This window comes from Hemiscyllium ocellatum, chromosome 31 (assembly GCF_020745735.1).
Source record: "Hemiscyllium ocellatum isolate sHemOce1 chromosome 31, sHemOce1.pat.X.cur, whole genome shotgun sequence".
In the NCBI taxonomy this organism is placed as follows: Eukaryota; Metazoa; Chordata; class Chondrichthyes; order Orectolobiformes; family Hemiscylliidae; genus Hemiscyllium; species Hemiscyllium ocellatum.
Window position 1 is genome coordinate 38,453,604 of NC_083431.1, and position 20,886 is coordinate 38,474,489.

The 20,886-nt window shown below is 38.4% G+C and overlaps 1 protein-coding gene across 7 annotated transcripts in view; it reads left to right on the plus strand.

Moving 5' to 3' along the window:
• Positions 1–18,684, plus strand: part of elna (elastin a) — a 271,733-nt gene extending 253,049 nt beyond the window's left edge. For 6 of the 7 annotated variants that reach the window (XM_060848374.1, XM_060848377.1, XM_060848379.1 and 3 more), the window contains 4 exons: positions 3,689–3,730; positions 5,395–5,451; positions 12,758–12,814; positions 16,847–18,684. In XM_060848374.1, coding sequence (XP_060704357.1) covers positions 3,689–3,730; positions 5,395–5,451; positions 12,758–12,814; positions 16,847–16,893 — 203 coding nt within the window. In that variant the 3' untranslated portion in view covers positions 16,894–18,684. The remainder of the gene's footprint in view (positions 1–3,688; positions 3,731–5,394; positions 5,452–12,757; positions 12,815–16,846) is intronic. The other variant, XM_060848380.1, reaches the window with a different exon arrangement.
• Positions 18,685–20,886: the final 2,202 nt, after the last annotated feature.

Genomic DNA, 20,886 nt, shown 5'->3' on the forward strand with positions numbered 1-20,886 from the left:
ATGAAAAGATCAGCCATGATCTTATTGAATGGTAGAGCAGGCCCAATGGGTCAGATGGCCTACTCATACTCGTATTTCTTATGTTCTTATGTAGTACTAAAGGAGTCTCCAGAGCAATATGATGCATTTACATTGAGGTTGAAAGTGATTTAGTTGAATTTGAAACAAGACTTATAATTCTAAACAAGAGACAGTTGATTAAGATAGAATGGAAAGTTATATTAAATGAAATTCCCTCCCTAAGAGTATTGTGGAGCAACCGATAGCATGTGGATTGATGTGGTTCAAGTCAGCTCATCACCAGCTTCTCAAAGGCAACTAGGGACTGGCAATATATGTTGGCCAGCTAGCAATGCCCACATTGCACAAGTGAGTACAAAATGATGTCTGTCATTTAACGAATGATACATAATTTGCAACAAACATACATTCCTAAAATGCACAGTATGTTCCAAATAAAATGGTTTAACTGTGGTTAACAAAAGGAGATAAAGATAATTATTGGATTGAAGAAAGAGGTTACAATGTTGACAAATGAAACACAGCCTGAGGATTGATAAGATTTTAAAATTCAGGAAATGAAGTCTAAGAAATTTCAGAGGAAAGGGAAAATAAATATGAGAATAGTCCAGCAAGGAGCAAGCTGTCAATATTTTATTACGACACTGGGTAAATCCCTCTGCTAATTTAAACCCAACACACACAGAAGCTCACCTCGTGGTGAAATCTGTTAAGTTTCAAGAGTCAAAGAGCTATCCCAGAGGTCACTATTTAAAGTAACAATTAATAATTTTATTTCTTAACAACTATTTACAACTCCTTTCTCTTAAACCTATAGTTAACCTCCCATTCTATAATACTTCTGATTTTAAAAAAACCCAATTAAGATTTACAAAAATTCAACTTTCAAAACCAGTCAGCTGTCGAATCTTCTCTTTGTATCTTCCTCTGTAGATTTTCCTCGGTCGTCTTTTCTTTAGTATTATACTTCATAGGCCTTTCATTTAAACAGGTACCCTTCAGAGAACTATTCATCGAGCAGTCCATACTTGTTGATCCTTGGCAGTTCCCTCCCTAACTGTTCAAAATATCCAGTTTTGTACCCCAAAACATCGGATCATTTCATTGGTTTTGATGTTACCAAAAACAGTAAAATTCAAATTCGATTGGATTTTTAGGAGAGGCTGAACAGGCTGGGGCTGTTTTCCCTGGAGCGTAGGAGGCTGAGGGGTGACCTTATAGAGGTTAACAAAATTATGAGGGGGATAAATAGACAAAGTCTTTTCTCTGGAATCGGAGAGTCCAGAACTAGAGGGCATAGGTTTAGGGTGAGAGGGGAAAGATATAAAAGAGACCTAAGGAACAACGTTTTCACACAGAGGGTGGTATGTGTATGGAATGAGCTGCCTGAGGAAGTGGTGCAGGCTAGCACAATTGCAAAATTTAAAAGGCATTTGGGTGGGTATATAAATAGGATGGATTTGCAGGGATATGGGCCGGGTGCTGGCAGGTGGGACTAGATTGGGTTGGGATATCTCGTTGGCATGGATGGGTTGGACCAAAGGGTCTGTTTTCATGCTGTACATCTCTATGACTCTCTGGTATCTGGAGCATAATTTAAACTGATTGGCTGAACTTGAATTTGTTTTTGTTCCATAGCAAACAAATCCAGCTATTTGTTTCAACCAAGTGTTACATTTTTACCTTGTTCAGGACACTGCTTTCATTCAGTCCTTGCTAGCTTTTCAACTCTCTTACAGGCATAGAACACACCTACACCTTCATAACAATTTTCATAGATATGTAATGGTAAGAGATCAGTGAAAGCAAATGATGGTAAATGATAGAGACAAAGACAACTGAAACTATAATGAGGAACATGGAAGTAGCAAGGCATGAAATAATTATTTTGCATAAATCTTCCAGAAATAGAGAAACAAAAGCTTGGTCAATAAATCGTACAAAAGATGTTAGTGGGACCAAGTGGTTACAAATCACTGGATCTAATGACGTGCATTCTAGGGTTTTGTACATTGTGTATATAGTTGGCTGTATGAGTAACAGGGCAAAAGTGAGTACTGCAGATGCTGGAAACCAGAATCTAGATTAGAGTGGTGCTGGAAAAGCACAGCAGGTCAGGCAGCATCCGAGGAGCAGGTGAGGGAGCAGCGGTGGAGGAGGCCCAGGACCTGCATATCTTCGGCAGAGTGAGAGGGGGAGTTGAAATTTTGCCAGAGCAGATTGGCTGTTTGCTCACAGACTGATTAAACATACAAACAGTAAGATAAACCTTCTATTGTAGAGTGCCACATATCATGATATCATCCATCTATTTAAAGGTCTGGTGCAATTCTGAGATCTGTGCAATCGTTCGTACAAAGTAAGCAATGAAGAAGTTACACAGAAACTGTCGGAAGACAGACATAATGGATAGGTAAAAACAATGACTGCAGATGCTGGAAATCAGATTCTAGATTAGTGGTGCTGGAAAAGCACAGCAGTTCAGGTAGCATCCAGGAGCAGTAAAATTGACGTTTCGGGCAAAAGCCCTTCAACAGGAATACAGGCAGAGTACCTGAAGGGTGGAGAGATAAATGAGAAGAGGGTGGGGGTGGGGAGAAAGTAGCATAGAGTATAATAGGTGAGTGGGGGAAGAGATGAAGGTGTTAGATCAGGGAGGAGGGTGGAGTGGATAGGTGGAAAAGAAGATAGGCAGGTAGGACAAGTCATGGGGACAGTGCTGGGCTGGAAGTTTAGAACTGGGGTGAGGTGGGGGAAGGGGAAATGAGGAAACTGTTGAAGTCTACATTGATGCCCCGGGATTGATGTGTTCCGAGGCAGAAGATGCGGCGTTCTTCCTCCAGGCATCGGGTGGTGAGGGAGCGGCAGTGAAGGAGGCCCAGGACCTCCATGTCCTCGGCAGAGTGGGAGGGGGAGTTGAAATGTTGGGCCACAGGGCAGTGTAGTTGATTGGTGCGGGTGTCCCAGAGATGTTCCCTAAAGCGCTCTGCTAGGAGGTGTCCAGTCTCCCCAATGTAGTGGAGACCAGATCGGGAGCAACGGATACAATAAATGATATTGGTGGATTCTGTACTGTTTGTCCTGTTCGGTTCAATGGATAGGTGGGTTAGAAAATGCTGGATGCAGTACAATATAGCAAACTTTTTGAGGATATCCATTTTGGTAGGAAAATGAAAAGGCAGAATAGTTTTGAAATGAGGAGAGACTGGGGAATGTTTGCATTTAGAAGCAACTTGCTACCTTTGTGCATGCATCTCAAAAATAAATGTGCAGGTGCAGCAAACAATAATGTAAGCAATAGTTTATTAGTCATCAGTACAAAGCGAATTGCAGTATGAGTGGTCATACTGCGAATTTGCAGGACATTGATAAAATTTTAAATACCGTGTGTTGTTTTGCCCACCTTATCTATTTGCCTGAGAGGGACTGCAACTAAGGTTCACTATACTGGTTTCTACAATGAGGGCTTCATCACATGAGAAGAGATTGAGTACACTAAATGTATACCTTATGCATTTAAAAATGCTACGTAATTGATTTCTATTTGAAATAAAATAGTTATTAATCAGCATGATACTTACTGCTAAATGATAAATTTACTTACAAAGCTTTTATTCAGAGGCTTATTAATGGTAATTAGATTTTTCACGCTCTGGTTCTTCTTCAGGGCAAGGAGGCTATGGTGGATACCTACCCTACTATCAACCTGGTAAGAAGCTCCGATACATTATCTAGTCATTGTATACCTCATATGTGAAGAGGATCCTCAACTGTGTGAATTTCAAAAATAATGTTAATGCTGATTTATATTTAATCTGGAGATGAATCTTATTCTGTAAGAAAGTTTTGATATTGAAGCCAGAATAAGATTTCAACTTCCTTAATCATCTGAATGAAAAGCATACTGTATGTTCTAACTCAACAGGTGGGGATACACCAATGAAGTAGTCTTTCAGTAGTTTTAGAACAAGCTGTTCTGTTTGTTACACAAGCATAAACATCCCAAAAGTTGCCCAGTGCACTGATCATGATTATTATCTTCGCACATTTTAATGTAGTCTACTGATCAATTTAGATTGAGTTACAATAATGTACTAACCCACGCTCATTCTTCAACGTAACTAACACAGGGCTGGTGTAGATCTTTCTCAAGGATTTGAATAGTCAGCATGTGGTAAAATAATAGTCACTATATTATATACAACTGTTTTAAATTTATTGGATTACACAAATAGGTAAGATAATCTTAAACAGGAATTGATGTGATACTCAAGACTGCTGTGGCTGATACAACACTGTAGCAATTTACATGGTTTAATTTAAAAACAATGACCACTTTGATATTGGGCATTGAATCATGCTGTTAGAACTGACCACACAATGACATTGAAAAATGTGCAAAACAGGGACAAACCAACAGCATAAGAAAAGTGATGAAGATATTCAAAGTGGTATACTTAATAATATGGTTGATCAGTCATCTGTTCTTTGATAAAGACAACACTAACAGGGCAGTGTTTTGTCTGGCAGGTGCAAAGATTCAGTAAAGAATGAATAAACTAGTACAAGGAGTCAATAATGAGCTAATGTTGGTTGTGCAAGTGAGAATGTATTTCTGAGATAGAGATCTCTAGAAGGTTTAGCATTTTGGAAAATTAGGTTAAAATTATTTTATAGTTAGTCATTGGTGACAATAATGAACTTCCAACTAAATTGTTGAGGCAAACGACTCATTTAACCAAAACTTTTCACAAGACGACCGGATTTTTTTTTGTGTAGGCCAGTACAGTCACGCAGTTGAATCTCTCTTGTTAAAGTGGAAGCAGACGTGAGGAAATTCTGCATCATAGTTAAGGAAGAATATCTACTTGAGAATTGAAGGTGTTTTTACATTAGCACTTGTTTAATTCAGATTGTAAGACAATAACACTTGCAAGCCAGCTTTCCATTCTTACATTATTAAACCTGGCTGAATTCCTAAACATCAAAATTATTGACCAATAGCAAACACTTCAGTGATAAACAGATCCAGATTTAGCAGTGAGAAAGGAGAGGGTGCTCGCAAACACTAATCTCTCATAATGTTCACTGTCATGTGTAAATGCAAAAGCACCTTAAAGTAGGAAATGGAGATATCATAGAAGGGAGGAATACAACAGAGCAAGCAAAGGACTTGCAAACACAAGAGGAAACATTATATTGATGGAAAATATGAGGTTATCTTGTCACACTTCAAAAAAAAATTACCATTTGATGGAGGTAGCATAAGTGTATCTTTGACTAATGTCAGCACCATACAGAGGTGCATGGGAAAAGAAATTGCAAAGAGAGGCTGTTTTCCTTTTTAATGTTGCCTAATAAATTACTTTTCAGGAATTGGAATTGGATACAGAGCTGGAACTGGACAGCTAGGAGGCCTACAGACTGCAGGTACCAAATATTCAGCTTGGTGCTCTGGAATTTCAAAGTTGGACTAAGTTGGCTCTCAGAATATCACATTAACTAAATCACTAAATATAAAGAGCCGTCTCCATCAACATCTCAGTCTCTACATAATTTTTGAAGTCACATAAAGGGACACATCTGCCTACATTTAGAAACTGTTCATTATTTCAGGCCTTCATTTTTATCTCTTTAATATTCAGCTGCATCTAGACCCATCTCTTTCTTAAAAAAGGGAACTCACATTATCATTATTGACACTGCTGAGAGCATGTTTCTAAATCTCCTACTTTATATTTGTATTTGATTCCTCAGGTTAAACCCCTCTTATATCCATATTATCTCGGACTCTCAAAATTTTAATCTCTCATGATTTGTATCTAATTCTCAGCATCACCTTGTATTCACATCAATATGTAAGTATCCTTTTGAAGATGGATGTCGCAATACCACATACAACCACATGGTCTTCCATTTATGGCCTCACTGTTGTTCTATTTAAAGTTTTATTAGTTATATGTTTTCATCCTTCTATTTCCATTATGTGCTATCCTTCATCTTCTCTTTTCTGCATATGAGGAGACATATCCCAAATCTACCTCATCCAGAACGAGGGTCGAACCTGATGCCATTTTCATGATTCTGATCTATGTGATAACCATCTAAACAACTGAACTAACTGTACTCAACTGTCCACTACATCTACTAACTTTTTAATACTTTTCAATATATCTGCATTCATAAGCAACTGAATTAACAGAGATCACACAGAGAAGAACAAGCATTGATGTGGGAGCAAGAGTTGGGACTAAAGGACTCTCAGGGAGCTGCCTGTGCCTAGAGTGTTCAGGGAGCATTTAATTTATTGATGCAATCTTGGAAAATGGGCATTTACGGTTCATATCTAATTTCCCTTGAGAAGGCGGTGAATAACTACCTTCTTGAACTGCTGTAATCCATTTGGTTTAGGGGGACACAGTACTGGGTCGAAAAGGATTCTTCAGGATTTTGATTCAATGTGAATGAATAATGGTGATAATTTCTAAGTCAAAGTGGTGTGTCTTGTAAATGTTCTAATGCACCTAGTGTGCCTTTTGCTCTGGGCCTGAGAGGCCACAGGTTTGAAAGATGCTTTTGAAGAAGTCATTACGAGTTGGTCCAATGTATCGTGTATATGGTACATACTGCAACAACTGTGTACCTGTGGTGGATGTAACAAATGTTCGAACTGATGTATCAGGTGCCCGTGAAAAAAGCTGCTTTGTCCGAGATAGTTGAGATTGTTAAATGTTGTTTCAGTTAGTTCCTGAAGCAAGTGGGTTGTATTCCATCACACTTTTCATTAATTCTTTTTAAATAGTGGTAACTCTTTTAGGAGCCAGTAAAGTTTGGTAGGAATAATTGAGAAGAATCATAGAGTCCCGACAGTGTGAAAGCAAGCCATTTGGCCCATTGAGTCTATGCCAAACCTCCAAAGAGCATCCCATCCAGACCCAACCCCTCACTCTACCCCTGTAAATTTGCATTTCCTGTGGCTAATCCACATAGCCCGCACATCTCTGGACACTATAAGACAATTTAGCATGGTCATCCACCTCAGTGAATTACTCTTTGCAGAATCCCTAGTCTCTGACCTGCTTTTGTAGTCCCAGTAATGGTAATGGTTGAGTATTCCGTGATGATGAAGCTATTGAATGTGAAGTGGTTAGATCATGTCTTGGTGGAGTTGGCCAGTGCCTGACAATGTATATGGTACAACTACTATTTTCCATTTATCAACACAAGCTTGAATGCTATACAACCTATGCTGCATGTGGGTATGTACTGCTTCGTATCTGAAGAGTTTAAAATGGTACAGAGAATTATGCAATCATCAACAAACATTCCTACTTTTGATCTTCTAATGGTGGGAAGGTCACTGATTCACAGCTAAAGGTGGTTGAGCATAGGACATTGCCCTGAAAAATTCCTGCAGTGACATCCTAAGGCTATCATAATTGGCCTCCAAAAACCAAATACATCTTTCTTTGTGATAGGTAGACTGTTGCATGTGGAGAGTTTTGCTCTGTGATTCTTACTGACTGTGATTTTAGTCCACTTTTTAAATGCTACACTCAGTCAAATGCCGTATTTATTTCAGGGGCTAATTCACCCATGACATTCAGATCTTTTGTCCATGTTTAGAACATGAGCAGGTTATTGGTAAAAAGTGCTACTTGATAACATTACCAATGACATCTTAGATTGTTTTGCAGAAGTTTGGGAGTAAACTAATGGGATGACAACAGCAATTTGAAATTTATCCAACTTTTGTGAACTGGGTAAAAATGGGTGAGTTTCCTTTTGTTAGGTAGATGACAGGATTGTAACTGAACTGGAATAGCTTGGCCAGAGGAACAATAGAAGAGAGAACAAAGAACAAAGAAAATTACAGCACAGGAACAGGCCCTTCGGTCCTCCAAGCCTGCACCGATCCAGCTCCTCTATCTAAACCTGTCACCTATTTTCTAAGGATCTGTATCCCTCTGTTCCCTGCCCATTCATGTAACTGTCTAGATACATCTTAAATAACACTATCGTGCCAGCTTCTACCACCTCCGCTGGCAATGCATTCTAGGCACCCACCACCCTCTGCACAAAGAACTTTCCACGGCTATCTTTCTTAAACTTTTTCCCTCTCAATTTGAACTCGTGACTTCTAGTAACTGAGTCCCCCACTCTGGGAAAAAGCTTCTCACTATCCACCCTGACTATACCTCTCATGATTTTGTAGACCTCAATCAGGACCCCTCTCAACCTCCATATTTCTAATTAAAATAATCCTAATCTACTCAACCTCTCTTCATAGCTAGCACCCTCTATACCACACAACATCTAGGTGAACCTCCTCTGCACCCTCTCCAAAGCATCCATATCCTTTTGGTAATGTGGCGACCAGAACTGTACACATTATTCTAAATGTGGCCAAATCAAAGTCTTATACAACTGTAACATGACCTGGCAACACTTGTACTCAATACCCCGTCTGATGAAGGAAAGTATCCTGTATGCCTTCTTGACCGTTCTATTGACCTGCGTTGCCGTCTTCAAGGTACAATGGACCTGAACACCCAGATCTCTCTGTACATCAATTTCCTTAGGACGTTTCCAATAACTGTATAGTTTGCTCTTGAATTGGATCTTCCAAAATTCATCACCTCACATTTGCCTGGATTGAACGCCATCTGTCATTTCTCCGCCCAACTTTCCAATCTATCTATATTCTGCTGTATTCTCTGACAGTCCCTTTCACTATCTGCTACTCCAAACCTTAGTGTATTCTGCAAACTTGTTAATCAGACCACCTGTACCTTCCTCCAGATCATTTATGTATATCACAACAACAGCGGTCCCAGCATGGATCCCTGTAGAACACCACTGGTCACAGTTCTCCATTTTGAGAAATTCCCTTCCACTACTATTCTCTGTCTCCTGTTGCCCAGCCAGTTCTTTGTCCACCTAGCAATACACCCTGGTCACCATGCAACTTCACTTTCTCCAACAGCCTGTCATGGGGAAACTTATCAAATGCCTTACTGAAGTCCATGTATATGACATCTACAGCCCTTCCTTCGTCAGTCAACTTTGTCAGTTCCTCAAAGAACAAAGTTTGGAGTACAGGTCTTCTGGATGCCAACTGGGCTGTTATTGAGGGCCATGGTCTTTGCTGTATCGAGTGGGCTAAACCAGTTCTTGATGTCATGTAAATGAAACAAATTTGACTGAACACTCTTATAGATGGTATTTGAGTCCTCTAGAGAAGGCCAAGATGGAAAATTCACTTCACATTTCGATCTAAATATAGTTCCAAATGCTTTAGCCTTGTTCTTTGCCAGTTAAACACTGGTCTCTCCTATTATTGGTGACAATGATATTCATGGAACCTTCACTTTCTATATGGCACTAATTAGTTAAATCACTAACATAACTGAATATGGGAGAACTGTACTACAGGGCAAATTATAGCACAGGCCATAAATTGACAGATTATGGTAGAATGCAATTCTACAGTTCTGATGATGCAGATTATTGAGCTCGATTATTACTCAGTTTATCTCATCAAGCATAGTGATGTTACCACACAATATTAGAATTCTAAGTATGAAGGATTTTGTTTCTATAAGCTCTGTACTATGGTCATTCCTACCAATACAGCCATAGCTAGATGCATCAAATAGACAGATTTTGGTGAGGACAAGATGATCTTGGTTTTTCCTTCAGATTTAATTATCAATGCACTCAGCTTTGAATCACAGGGCATCTGATTTTCACAGAATTTCAAACTTGAGCAAAAAGCATAAAGGTTTACATTTCAGTGCAATCCTAAAGGAAAGTCACACTGTCGGAGGTGTCTTCTTTCAGATGAGACATTAAAATGAGGCGCATTTGCCTGCTTCTGTCAAAGTAAGACTATTTCAAAGATGAGCAGAGACATTATACCCAGTGTCTAGGCCAATATTGATGCCACTAGAAGTAGATTATCTGGTCTTTATTATATTGGCATCCGTGAAAGCTTTGTATCTGCCTTCTGCTCAGCCACACACTGCTCCACATTATCAAAGGGAATGGACACAGGGTTTATGCTCAATGAAGATTGTACTCTTTTCACAGGATATACATACAGATGATGAGATGTGGTGAAATTTCCTCAGGCTGTTCAGGTTTCTGTAACAGATCTGCAATTTGCAGCCTGCTGTACTAAAACATTCTCAGTGAAGCACATCTGATCAAGATATCGTGATAGTTGTCATAATTTATTCAAAAGCAGATGGCTCATTGGAGATATATGTTATCCTTCAAGGACCTATCTGATACCGCCTGAGGGGGATCTATCACCAAAATAATAGTGTACTAGACTCAAAATGTTAATTCTGCCTCACGGTCTCCACCAGTGCTGCCAAACCTGTTGAGATTTTCCAGCACTGTATGTGTTATTCAAATTTGTACCACTATTGATACAGACAACAGACACAATATGAACTTGATGACCACAAGGCCAATTTTAGAGCTATAATGATTTTATGAAGATGCAATTTAAATGCCTCAACAAATCTAGGAGCACCCTTCAATATGTCCTATTAAGGGTCTTCAAGATGGTTTGTCAGTTGCACAACCAAACTGCTGAGGGGAGTAGAACTGCAGGAAGTGGAAGATGTTGAGCATGTAGTATCTGGGCAAAAAATGAGAAGGAAGAATTCTCTTCCACAGAAAGAGGCCAAAACATTAAATGTTTTTAAGAAGGAGTTAGATATTGTCCTTGGGGATAAAGAGGTCAAAGGGTATGGGGAGAAATTGGTAACCGAGTACTAATTTAGATGATCAGCCATGATCATATTGAATGGCAGAGCAGGTTCAAAAGGATTGAATGGCCTCCTCCTGCTTTTATTTTCAGTTTCTTCTGGATTTAACCTGAATGGGTTTTCAGGTAAAGGAAATTAACCCAGCATTTTGTCTCTGGGTGAGAAGATTTTGATTCAAGTTCCATCCGTCCCAGAAACATGCAATAACATGCCGGAACAAGTTGATTCAAAAACAAAGAAATATATCAAATAAAGGAGGATGGGGATGTAAAACAGAGAATGAGGAATTAAGTTGCTCTTATCTTTGATGGTTATCAGTTACTGCCCATGATTCCAACAATGGCTGTATCATTAATATCCAAGACAATCTCCTCCAAGGAGATTAGGATATACTTGTAGGTCTCCCATTAACTCTTGCTGCCTCTAGTTGAGCATCCTTTTCCCTTTTAGGAGAAAGAAATGTGTTAGAGAATATCATGCAATCTGTTTTACTGATGTGGCTATCATGGTTGAATAGCTGACAGCATACGTAAACTGTGAAACATGAGTGAGGCTTTCAGCAGTGTTAAAATGTTAAAGCTTAGTCAAAATATAATACAGTTCTAACGGATAAAAATTGTTGGTAGTTAAGTGGTGGACATGTAGAGCATTGTGCAGCATGTGAGGCTAGTTGTGTTATTGTTCGGAAATGATCTTTGAAGATGCATTTGCTAATCTTGACTACGTGACATTACTGAGGTTTTTGTAATATGTATCCAGGTCTTGAAGCTTTGACTCTTGGGTTTGATCACTATGCCTATGTCTCTTCTGAATATGTGACTTGAGACATATTAATACAAAACCCTCCTCGCAGCCTCCTCCCTCCATCAGGATATCCAGAGTAGAGTGTAGAAAGGTTAGGAGCTGCTATCAAACATGTGCCATTATTTAGTATTTCTCAAGTCCGGTTCACTTTCTACCTAACTATCAGCACCAGCTCCAGCTACAATAGTCTTAATAGAGTTCTAGGCCTGCATTAAGCAGTACAGCTTCATTTTCAGTGATCTCACCACACATGACATTAACACTCTGTTAGTATTTCCAGTCCATTAACAATACAGTTAGCATTGCTTAGATGCTGAAACATTTGAACTGAATAGGCAGCACAAGATGGACAGAATGGCTATGCTCGAAGCAGCAGTAACAGATTAATTGTATATCGCTATATCTGCACTGATTTTAAGGACCTATCAAAGTTAGTGGCCAATTAATCATCTTTACACTTGTATAATCAGAATAATATCTTCAATATAACTTACAAATAGTGTGAGGAGCAGATAACCAAAATAATATTTATCTCCAATTCATAAATCTATGACAACAATCTTAATTAGTCTTTTCTTTATGCTAATGTGTTTTGCTTTCCATAGCCAATACAATCATAACTCAGGTGGTCAATCTTCCATGCATATTAACTTTTAAGAAATGCATCACATTCTCAAAAATGTATTGAAAATCCAGATAACTTGTATCTACAAACATATACACAAACAAATCAGAAGCAGGAGTAGGCCATCCAGCCACTCAAGCCTGCTTTGTATATCATAAGGCTGCTCTGATTGTCATCTTAAATCCACATTCCCACCTAATTCTGATAACCTTTCAAGCCTTTGCTTAACAAAACCTATCTACCTCTAACTTAAAAGTAGTCAAGTGTTCTGCTTCAACTCGGAGTGCTTTTGGGAAAGGAGTCCTAAAAACATATTTACAATGTTTCCCTGCACAACTGAGTTATCTGTTTAAAAGGATAATGGTTTTTATTCTCACTGTGTTGAGTATGACAAAAGTTTTTTTTAAATTTTGTATCTGTTTCCACCATTTTATCATGTGAGTAGTCAATCCCAGCCCATTATGAATGAGGATATATAAGCTGTCTTAGTAAAACAATGTTTAATGGGCCAGATTTTGTATTGCAGGTAAACCTCCTAAACAGTATGGGGCACTGAGCCAGTTTGGGTATCCTTATGGGAGAGGTATGAGCAATTAATACTGGATTCATTTGCATTGAATGTACACATTATTTAGCTAAAAGTTAAGTAGTTGAACAGATCCTAATTGTATTAATTAGCTGGTAATGTGAATATTTTAAGTATTTATGACTTGAGATCCAAATGAAGAATTGTAATTGTGTACATTTCATTCTTTGTCTAAATACTATGAACTTTTAAACAACTGTTTGTATTTATATAACACCTATAATGTAGTCAGGCATTTCACAGGAGTTCTACAAAGCAAAGTTTGACAACAAGCTGTATAAAAAATATTGAGGTAAATCATCAAAGCAGTATATTTTGAAGAGTTTCTTAAAACAAGGAGAATGGTAAGAGGGAATTCCAGAGCATGACATTAGCAGCTGAAGGCCAGCAACCAATGGTTGAGCAATTAAAATCAAGGATGCTCAAAATCAGAATATGGATGCCTTTGAGGTTTATAGGGGTGGGGAAGATTTGGAGATAGGGAGCGAGGAAGCTGTGGAGTTATTTGAAAGCAAATATGCAAAGTTTTAAATGAAGATATTAGTGAACCAGGAATTAAGACGGTGAGCAATGAGGTTGATGAATGAATTGGACTAAAACCCAGTCAACTACAGGCATCTCCAATTTCTTCATTGAAATCTCTGGAGCCTCCTTCATCCTTAACTGAAACAACTTGAGAAGTATCTTCGAAGAACACTGTTAAGACACTTAGAAGAACACTTAAAACATGTGCTAGATGTTGCTCCACAATGAACAATGTTCAATGACTAGAGAAGTACTTAGATTCATTTTTGAAATTTTTGATACTTTCTAAGTATTTGATAATGTAATATGTTTTTGTCTGAAAGTCCTTGTCTTTAGGCTAACCACACTCCTAAAAATAATGGTAGAAATGAGATTGTTCTTCTGAGGAATTGATGATGCGGAGGAATGGTGCATTTAGAACACAACTCCATTTGCTTGAGCTACTAGCAAAGAAATTATGCAATTGACAGGAATGGTGGACATCTTTTATTCTCATCGCCCTCAATGTCATCCTATTACATCTCCTATCCACCTTCCATTTCTTCCTGCTGAATAGGATTCCCCACTGAATAATAAAGTTATGTAAAATGCTGCACTTAACCACCCTTCTGGAAAATCTGCATCAATACCTGAGTTTTGAAGAGGATAGTCTTTGTCTCCCAACTGAACTGAAGTTCTGAAAAAGCTTCATTGGACCCAAAACATTAATTCTGCTTTCTCTGCACAGATGCCTCCAGATCTGCTGAGTTTTTCCAGAAGTTTCTGTTTTTGTTTCTAATTTACAGCATCCACAGTTCTTCCAATTTCTTTTATTCTGTAATGTAATATTGTATTTGTCTAAGATGATGCAATGCCACTGATTCCAGTGTGTTTTCCAGGCCAAACCTATTTTCCACCTGCTAAATACATTAATCAAATTTTACCAAGGTTCAACCTTAAGCTAAAAAATTACAAGTGTTTTAATAATAGCCTATTGTGCTGGTTCCATGCAGATTTTGTATTTAATTATATGTAGATAAGGTTTATTAGCAGTTTGGGGACAAAGGGCACATCTCAAAGTGAATGGAAATTTGCTCACAATTTGAAAAGACATCACTAATTGTATTAAATCAGAACTGATACTCCACAGTGTCACTCTATCATAGATGTAAAATCTCTTAAAGAAAGAAAGCGCAGAGCATGTTATTTCAAAATGTTGCAGTTGACTTCAGTAATTTATAAGTCACTGAAATTAACTGGGTTTCCTTATTTGAACCATTGCATTTAAGGGAAGAGTGCAGACTAGAAACTGAATATGAGCCTACTGGATCTTGCATAACTCAAATCATGATTATAATACAGTGCAGGCACCTAATGAGGCCAATAACTGAACCACAAGAAATTGGTCCGTTGGTCTCATTTACTTATTACTGGTTAGCTGCAGGCAGTGATTGAGTACTCCTATAAAACAAAGATTATCCAGAAGGGATCTTGTGGCACAGTAGTTGTGTCTTTACTTTGAGCTGGAAGTCCAGGTTAAAGTCTCCTGTGCCATGGAGGTGTGTCATAGCATGTGCAAAGAAGTTGATTACAATGACGGAAGAATGTCTAGCTTAGAGGTGGCAGAGATTGGAATCAGAGTCCACAGCAGAATGGGAAAGACAATCATAGGTTATGAACATTGCTGACACCAGCTCATAGATGTGGAAGCAGTGTTCATAAATTAGATTTTAAAATGTTATAAATTACCTGAGAAGACAGCCAAAGGCACCCACAATTTGACTGTTAAGTGCCTGAAAGTATTGACTACAGTGTATGTGATTTAAGCTGCAGCTATTCACTAATAAATTTCAGTGGCAGCATTTAATGACCTCCCTGGTGGTTAGTTTAGTAGTGGAGAGATTTAGTTATGTGGAAGGGTACACAGTAACCGTCTGCCTTCACCCTAAATAAGTTTGTGCTAGGACACAGTGTTGCTTAAGGCTGGAATTCAACTTGCAGCAGATATGGGGCTCACATGCAATGAACATACCACCCAAATCCATTCTGGGTAGCTTCTCAGCTCCTGAAAGCTGCTTCATGCAAAGGCACTCAGTATTTGAATGAGGGTCATGGTATCAGGAACGGGATTCCACTGAGAACATACCACTGCCCTTGCTTCTAATCACCCAAACATTCACTTCCCCAATGCCCAGCCTGTAAATAATCTCACCATTATCATGCTGTTATGCCTAGTTCAAGCCATGATTCAAATCTTCAAGTGTCTATAGGGTACGTTAACCAGATTTTCAAAAGTCAAAATGATGACAGTTAAAAAGCCATGAGAAGATGGGACACTGATGACTAATATGTTGAGCGATAAATGAGTGATTTGCTGCTGAAATTGATTAGATTAGATTACGTACAGTGTGGAAACAGGCCCTTCAGCCCAACAAGTCAACACCGACCCGCCAAAGCGCAACCCACCCATACCCCTACATTTGCCCCTTACCTAACACTACGGGCAATTTAGACATGGCCAATTCACCTGACCCGTACATCTTTGGACTGTGGGAGGAAACCGGAGCACCCGGAGGAAACCCACACAGACACAGGGAGAACGTGCAAACTCCACACAGTCGCCTAAGGCGGGAATTGACCCGGGTCTCTGACGCTGTGAGGCAGCACTACTAACCACTGTGCCACCATGCCACCCATAAATGATTGAGAGATCATTTGATGACATCTCTTGAAATGTGTCCAGCCAGAGTTGCCAGCCTTATGCCAAATTCTTGTACTAGAATCAGCAGTGGAGTCACCACTACCAAAACATAGTGACCATTCCCTTGAATACACAAAGGGTGCAGTGGGTGAAAGAATACAAATCAGTAGCATGTAATGCAATGTGATATAGTGGGTGTTGACAGGAAGAAGGATTAAATTTTCTGCAGATTATTTCCCCGACCCACTTTACATTCAATAGAAGGGTAAAGGTGAAAAGTGGGATGTTTGAACTATGCGGGATAGCAGGATATTTGGTGAAAAACGAGGTCTGTCTTGAATGTCTGGCCCCTAAGTACAGGCAACAATTGCCATTTCCCTGGTGATACTGTCATTGGCCAGCAGCTCTCTTCAGATGGAGCTGCTTTATCATGGAGTGATTGATCTCTGTGAAGGGCTACCACTGGTTGTCAAGTGCACTTACTGAGTGACATATGCTATGGAAGATCTTTCCTATTGGCATATCATTGAAATGACATAGGTCACCTGATATATTGAACAATTTGGAATCTGTTTACATGCATAAAATAAATATGGTGCTATTATATGTGTAAGAGAACAACTCCATTTCCGTTTGAAACTACTTATAGTAGTACAGCAGATCTATTATTTTATCTACAAAATTCAGGTCTCTTCTCATATTTTGGCATTATAGAACTGAATTTAAGAAAGATTAATTACTTTAGTTTGGTCTACTTCTGAACAGCCTGTGGTTGGGATGAAAATAATTCAATCTAACGAAACAGCTTTTCTGTGTTTTTGAAGGATCCCCTTGTGCAATGGGAAAATATTGTGGCCGAAGGAGAAAATAAATAAATAATTGGAAAAGAAGTGACCTCAAGAATTCTGGTGCTACTGCATGATTCGGAATGTAAAGGATGGTGTGGAATGGAACGCCCCTCACCACCACCCCCCACCTTTCTTCATTTCATCTATGAAAAAATTTGGCTGCATACATTATCAGTATCTAATGGACTTTGTTATCAAAGAAGCTGTGCTATACACTGTGTGCTTCAAGCATTTAGGGACCAGCTTACAACTGAGTCCTTTGCTGTTAATCTCATTCATAGTAAACACCATCCTTGACTTGATTTGTTTGTTTTGTGACTCTAACTCCAGTATTTTTAAGTTATAAAATTGTGTTATTAATTTTTAGTGGCTTGTGCTTTGCTTTACAAACTGTACTGTGAGTGATACCTGAATTGTACAGCTGGGCCGTAGCTCCAACCCCTGCCATAATTTTGGTGCTGATGAAAATCTATTTTTGAGAGTGGCAGCTGTATTCATACAAATGATGGCTCAACCCTAATGAGTGGGGCCTGAAGTGACCAATGCAACGTTTGCATATTGTTTTTCTATATGTTTGTCCACATGGCTAACAAGATTTGGACTTGGAGGCCAAATTAGCTTCCTGGCCATAAGATTCCTGGAAAGGTGTGGCTACTTTGGTTTGATAGGCTTTGAAGTTTATACAAGCTGAATGACATTGGGACAGATTTTTTCCCTCCTACACTTGAAGCTAATTAATTTCTTACACACAATAAATTCAGGAATATTGGGCCAGTTATCCTACTTTATATTTCTTCCTACATTATTTTCCTGTACCCATTATCCCTGAATGGCTCAGACCGTCAGGTTCAGTATAAGGAAAACCTACTCCCAAGCTATGATAACATTAATCCTTCATCATTGGCAGTGGTGTGGCTAGGATGTTACTACCTCCAGGAGCAGGGTAAATAAATGAACTCGACACATTTTAACAATCTGATTACCTCCACACCATTAATTGGTTATGATTTTTATTTGATTGAAATATCCTCTTGGAATTCTGTCAAATGAATTAGTTGGGTTCAAATTTATCCAACAGACATTTTGCTCCTAAAATGAATAACTTTCCAACTAATCCTAGCTCATCCCCAATTTAGTAATATTGTAAAGCAGTTCAAAATCCTGCTGTCAAGAATTGAACCCCTGTCCATATTGTATGCTGTTATAAATTCTTACAGCACAACAGTGCAGTCTCAGGCATCATCTTCTAAAATTAATAATACAATAAGAGGATATATTGACATTATTGCACATGATTATTAGATTGTAACTGAAGGGGCTAACTGAATTGTGAAAATGCAGAAGGCCACCACAGCCACTCCTTTTCCTTCTGCTTTCTGTGTCCACTTTCTCTAGCGCTAATTTGTTTTTCTTTGACTGTCTTGTCTGTAAAGTAGAAATTATGATCAGCACTATTCTTGAAATAGGTTTAACCGTTAGATTTTTAACAAATTCAATGCCTGGATCAAAATAGATTTGAGATGAGCACCTTAAGTATCCTTCATAGATGCTGATCAGAGTTTCTATTCTTAACATAACTCATTATTTCCATCATGCACCTCTTTTGATAAGTGATATGCTATAGTATGTAATACTTTACATCAGTCTGCGATAATAAGTACTGTAGCAGATCTTGAGCCCCAACATTGGTGTATTGCTTCAGGTTTGGTGTAATGCCCATTCGCTGTATCTTCATAAACTGTGTGAATGAGAAAATACTGGATAGACAACAATTCAGTAACAGCTTTTAAAATAAACAGAATTGTTTAAATATATATTTTCGGTAAGCAAATCATTGAACATTGAATACAACTTGATGTCTAAGTGAATGGAAAATATCATTATGAAGACTTTGGCACAATTTTGGCACAATTTGCATTGTACAATCAACCAAGACAGGGCAATCTATTAAGTTTGTAGTGACACATAACTACACAGTGGGTGACTGTAAAAACAAGCAAGCACTCTGTTTTCCAGAACCCTTAATAATACTGACAGTTAGGCCTTCCCATAAAATGATATGGCACTGAAATCAAAAAGTTTAAAAGTAATAAAGGAACAACAAGAATTTGTCATTCCTTTCATGACCACAAGAAATTCAAAACTGTTTTACAATTAAGTATTTTAAAATGTGGTCACATAGGGAATACAGTAGGTAATTTGCATACGATGAGGTCCCATAAACAGCAATGACATAAGTAACCAAATAGCATTTAAAACATAAATCCATTATTCCAGTTGACCAGTCATAATGGTTAGAATCCAATTAAAGAGCATGCTGTTCACAAATAAGGTTTTCAGAATTAAGTTAGTGGTAATTTACCAGATAAGGTTCCCAATAACGTTGAATTATATTCTTAATCTAAATTTTATCTTAAGTAGTTAATGAACAGGAGATGTTGTGGTGCAGTGGATAGCATGCCTGTCTCTGAGGCAGAAGCTCAAGTTTCAAGTCCCATTCCAGGAATGGATGGCTGCAGGTGAGTTCATAATGTCAACAGATGGTGGAAACGACATAGTTTAAAAACAAATTAAGTAAAGAGGACCAAATTTAACAACTTATTTTGAGAAAACTACTAGGTGAGGGAAACCCAGTAGATATTATCTTCTGGGACTTTTTTGGAAGTGTTTGATAAGGTGCTTCATGTTGTCTTACCACACAATTCAATCTTGTAAAGTATCAATAGAAATTCAATATGTTTGTTAGGGAACATACAAACAATTATTCCTGATGAAGGGCTTTTGCCCGAAACATTGATTTTACTGCTCCTCGGATGCTGCCTGAACTGCTGTGCTCTTCCAGCACCACTAATCCAGAATGAGCAGGAGTAGTCCATTTAGCCTCTCAAGCCTACTTTAACATTTAACAAAATCAAAAAGATGATCTGATTGTAATCACAAATCCACATTCCCACTTACTCCTGATAACCTTTCCCCTTCTTAGCAAGAATTTATCCATCAACACCTTAAAAATATTTAAAGACTCTGTTTCGCTGCCACAAAAGAGAGTCCCAAAGATACACTGAGGGAAAAAAAGTGACCTACTTTCTCATTTAGATGACAGCCCCTTATTTTTAAACATTACCCCTACTTCTATATTCCTCCATTTCTACACTGTCAAGATCCCGAAGGCTCTTATATATTCCAATCAAATTTCCCCTTACTTCTTCAAATACTAAGCAAATAGCCTGACTAAGCTTTCCTCATGAGACAAACTCATTCCAGGTGTAAGTTTGGTAAAACATCTTTGAATTGTTTCCCGCACATTTACATTCTTCCTTTATTGAATTGAACTGAATTGAATAAGCTTTATTGTCACGTGCACTCGAGTGCAGTGAAAAGTTTGCCATGTTGCCGCTTATGGTGCCATCTCAGGTACAAGAAACCTAGATACAGATAATTATGTATTTGATACAAGATTGAAAGAATAATAAATAAAAAGTTCAGCATTGCTTTCAACCTATCATGAATAACCTTACTTAATACATTAAAAATACCCTTAGATCCACTCTTCTCTCTCTCAAACTGAATGTAAAATTTAATCACATTTTTTCATTCACTGGTTACTGCAAAGGCTATGGGCCCTGACAACATTTCAGTAATAATACTGAAGACTTGTACTCCAGAACTTGCCACTCCCCTATGCAAACTCTTTCAATAGAGTTACTACTCTGGCATCTACCTGACAATGTTAAACATTGCCCAGGAATATCCTGTACATAAAAAGCAGGATCAATTCAACCCAGTCATCAGTCTATTGTTGATCATTAGTAATGTTTTTCACACAGAGGGTGGTACGTGTATGGAATGAGCTGCCAGAGGAAGTGGTGGAGACTGGTACAATTGCACCATTTAAAAGATATTTGGATGGGTATATGAATAGGAAGGGTTTGGAGGGATATGGACCGGATGCTGGCAGGTGGGACTAGATTGGATTGGGATATCTGGTCGGCACAGATGGGTTGGACAAAGGGTCT